Genomic DNA, 4,465 nt, shown 5'->3' with positions numbered 1-4,465 from the left:
TTTTCTCTTGCTGCTTTTAAGATTCTCTTTGTATTTAACCTTTGGCATTTTAATTACGATGTATCTTGGTGTGAGCTTCTTTGGATCTCTGGTTTTTGGGATTCTCTGAGTTTCCTGGGGTTTTATGTCCATTTCCTTCACCAGGTTAGGGAAGTTTTCCGTCATTATTCCTTCAAACAGCCGTTCAACATCTTGATATTCTTCAGTTACACTGATCAGATGGGTATTTGGACCCTTAATAGTGTCCCATGTGCTCCTTAAAATATATTTATAGTCTTGGCATTTTATCTCTTGCCATTCTGATTGTGTGTCCTTGGCTTTCCCATCCTCTAGATAGGGCATTTGATTCTTTTCTTTATTCACTTTGTTTATTCCTTTGTTTATTCCATTTAATATACTTCTCATCTCAGATAATGTGTTCTTCATTTCAGACTGGTTCCCTTTTATAATTTCCATTTCCATTTTTATGTTTTTTTTTATTTCTTTGTTGATTTTATCTACACTTCTCAAAAGTTCATTGAGCATCTTTATAACCAGTGTTTTGAACTGTATATCTGTTAGATTACTTGACTCCATTATATCTGGATCTCTGTTCTGTTCTCTCATATAGTTTCTGCTTCTTTGTCTTCCCATTTTGGCTGTCTTTCTGTGTCTGTTTCTATGTAGTAAGCAAAGCACCTAAGTCTCCCGATCTTATTAGTGTGGATTTGTGTAATAGATGTCCAGTGGCACAGTCCTGAGAGGAGTCCAGCCCAAGCCTGTGCCCCTCTGGGGCCACCTGTTAAGATTCAGCAAGCAATCCACAGATGCTGTACTTATAGTTGCCTCAAAAAGCTACACCAGAAACTGAGGGCAGCTGCCTCCAGTGTGAGTTTAGGTGTTGCTCAGCAAGGAGCATTTGTGTTGCTGAGGATATTCTTGGATGTGGCTTGGGTGGGGGCCGCGATTTGGGGGAGGCGGGGTTTCAGGGAATCTTCCCGGCAGAGCGACCTCTGTTATCCAGTTTGATGAAGTCAGGGCTATGGAGTATCCGGCGCACAGGGAGCGGGAGGGCTCAACAGAGAACAATGGATACTGCCGGCACTTCTGTACAGAGTGAGTCTCACTTTGGCCCTCACTCTGACAATGTCTCCTTGTAAGTGCCTGATGCCCTCTGTGCAGCCCAATCAGCACTGGTGCTCAGAGTGAGCAGGTCGGTCACCACGAAAATCCGCTCAAAAAGGCAGCCCCTGTAAAAAGCATCTGCCCCTGCCGTTGCCGCAGCCTCCGTCTCACTCAGCTGCTGGAGACCAGGCAGCCCGTGTCCTTGCCCTGTCCTACCTTCTGCCATTAAAAGGTACTTTCTTGGATTTCTCTCTAGTTATATGGCTTGTCCATCTGGATCCCAGGCAATTTTTCCTTGCTGCTGCTCCTTGTTTCCGTCACAACTTTGATCTGGTCGCCAGAGGGATGAATAGTCTCTATCATCTATGACATTTTTTTTCCCCTCAAGCTAATGATTTTTAAACACATTTTAAAAGTGATGTGTTGGCTACAGGAGAATAGAATAATAATAATATTCTAGATATGTGCTCTGGTCGTGTACACCCATGGCAACCCCTAAGAACCATAACGATAAGCATGTTTGTCGCCTATGTCAGGGCCAACCTTTTCTCCCACCTTGCCAGAGATAAAGGTGACAAATCTTTTTTTTTTTTTCAAATATAGTTTGTTCTGGTTTATAGAACACACTCACAACCAATATAAACAAAGAAAAAAAACCTTTCAATGTGATGGATATCACTGGATTTCAGTTCAAAGATCTGATGGTTAATAAAGTACTTGGATAAAGTATGAAATAAGATTAATGAAGGCCATACAAGAACAATCAAGGAGTTACCTAATAATACTCATTGATCTAAAGCTAGGAAACTTGGTTATTTACTTTGCTAATGCTCAGAACCAGGATTTAGTACAACTTCATAATTATTTAGTTCCAATTAAAGACAAGGAGCTTGTGTCTAATTGCAAAGCTGCATATGACTGCCTTCCATTATTATCTATTCATTAATCATGTCCTCAAATAATCTGCAACAGGCTAAGAGAATTTCTGGAGAGGCAACTGTGCAATCTTTTCAATTCCTCAGTTTAGGAATACAGACAGATAGGCTATTGGAAGATACTTTTAGCTATACAACAGAGGAAAATGCAGTATTTAAAAGACAGAAATAATGCAGCAGACAGTTCCATTTTGGGATATATGTCCAGCTCTCTAGGATTCCCCTCTCTGAAAAATTCTCTCCCCCAAATATACAGGGCCAAAGTTGGAGTGGCCTGGGTTTGTACCCCTGCTCCAGCACTCATTGGCTACTATATGAATTATTTAACTGTTTTTCACTTGGTAGTTTTGTCTGTAAGATGGGGATTATACTCTCAGGGTCGTTGTCAGGGTTAAATAAGATAATGCTTAGAATAGCACCTGGCACTTAGTAAATAATAAATGTCAGCCATTGTTCCTTAGCTCCACGTTCCTGGCTTAACTGACCCATGATGGAAACATCAGATCTCTCCCCTAGGACTTTGGAATTGGGATAAAGTTAGTCTTTCTTGGAGACCTGGACTTGGAGTCTGAAACCTTGGTACTTTGCTTTGAGGTCTGAGGAGCAGAGAATGAGTTCTTAAAGATAATGAAAGCCTCAGCAGAAGAAGGTCCAACCTGGGTTCCTCATCATTTTTCCTTTCCTGCCCTTGGTTTCTAGGGGACTCAAGTTTGCTTATAAAAAAGTATTCTTTGTGCATAGTCTAACTTCAGGAGTTCTTTATGTGTAGACAAGAGTTCTAAGCAATACATTTACACCTAGAAAAAAGATGAAATTCTGCTTAATGATAAATGAGAGGCGCGGACTTTAAAATCCTTGTTACTATCAGAGTGAAAAGGATTAAAACATGTCACCAGTGAATGGCCAAGATATTCCCTTTGTCTAATGAATGAATATTGGGAATCTTTTCCAGAAACTTTGTATCCACCTTTTTTTCTTTTCCAGGATTTGGTCCTTTTTAATCCAAAAACATATAAGATTAGGTTTTATTTCAGTGTTTTATTAAAAAAAAATAATAAAGGTACATAGTAGGTGCTTACACAGGGTGATATGCAACCAGAGACAGAAGTCTTTATAAACAGGATTCTCTACTTCGGGATTTTTTTACTTTAAAGGAAAGGCCTGAGTAGGTTAGGTAAGAGTGCTTTTTCTCCCCAAAGATTTTTTCCCAAGTAGAAAAAAAGGTTTTGATTTTAACAACATTAAGTATAGTTTTAGCAAGAAGAAAGACAGAAAGGAAATTTTGTTAGCTTTAGGCATCAAAATAAAATCATAGATCAGAAATTTTTGTCTCTCTCCTTCCCCCAACTCCACCAAATAATTGACTTAACAATATAAAATTTTTCTTTTGCCCCAGAAAAAGGGATTTGGGAATCTGAGTCCTTATTCTAGGCTCTGTTACCCCAGAACAAATCACTTAACTTTAAAGATTCCCAAGAATCAGTTCCCTTCAATCTAGCAATTGTTCAGGCTATGGAAGGCCTCATGCCTAGATTATAATGTTTTCATTTGATTCTGTGCCTCCCATTATTTCTCACTGTTCTTCTTAGAAGAATGGTGCTGGCAAAATCTAAAGGAGATTATTGAAAAATGAAGTCGAGTGTTGGATGTTTTAACATTTGGCCTTTTGTGTTAGCAGCTCAAGGACTTGCCTCTGTGAGATACCAGGGGGTGTGTGAAAGTACACACCTCACAGCAGGTGTAGGGGAGTAGGTAGAAGGGCAGAGGGACACACAGGCACAATTCAAGTTTTCTCAATAGCAGATCAGGCTGGAATGTGCTCTGTGGGGCAAGGTAGGCATACTTCTATACCAACAGCATTCTGGAAAGAGAACTTACCTGGATTGAAATAAAAAATAATATTTAATAAATCCTGGTCCCCCCACGTGATGGCACTCTTGTACTTCTGGTAGAGAAGGTACAACATGTCCTCCCAAGCCAAGCCTGTGGGAATTACACTGTTCTGGAAAAGAGAAAACATCAGAGCAGCTGAAACAAAAAAAATACATATTCTCTTGAGAAACAATATAGAGGGATTTGTCCCTTCCCCATTCCCTACAAAATAAAAAACAAGTAGAGGAGGAGTTGGCCTCAAGGCATAGGACAAAGCAAAATTAGGGTTGTAGATTGTAGTTTCGGATGTACACATAAATACTAGATGGACAAGAAACTGGTAGTTGAGCTATTATTTTTACTTAGAAGACCATGCCCCAAATTGAACCTCTTTCTTATGCTTAATTCTTGCCTCTGAAGGTGAGGCAACAGAGTTAGCCTAGGGAAGTTCCTCCTTCTTCCCAGAATGCAGCTCTGGAATTTTTCCTCAGTCCTTTACTCAGTCCTCTCCATGCAGCTCTGGAATTTCTCCTTTGTCCCTTACTCCCTGTTTT

General features: G+C 39.9%; 1 protein-coding gene across 1 annotated transcript in view; it reads right to left on the bottom strand.

Moving 5' to 3' along the window:
- Positions 1–4,465, bottom strand: part of GXYLT2 (glucoside xylosyltransferase 2) — a 112,595-nt gene that overhangs the window by 26,386 nt on the left and 81,744 nt on the right. The window contains exon 6 of the mRNA XM_023533151.1: positions 3,918–4,068. Within this exon, the coding sequence (XP_023388919.1) occupies positions 3,918–4,068 (151 nt within the window). The remainder of the gene's footprint in view (positions 1–3,917; positions 4,069–4,465) is intronic.

Source organism: Pteropus vampyrus, unplaced genomic scaffold, assembly GCF_000151845.1.
Source record: "Pteropus vampyrus isolate Shadow unplaced genomic scaffold, Pvam_2.0 Scaffold97, whole genome shotgun sequence".
Taxonomy (NCBI): domain Eukaryota; kingdom Metazoa; phylum Chordata; class Mammalia; order Chiroptera; family Pteropodidae; genus Pteropus; species Pteropus vampyrus.
Note: the sequence above shows the minus strand (reverse complement) of the source record. Positions and strands in the feature narration are given on the sequence as shown.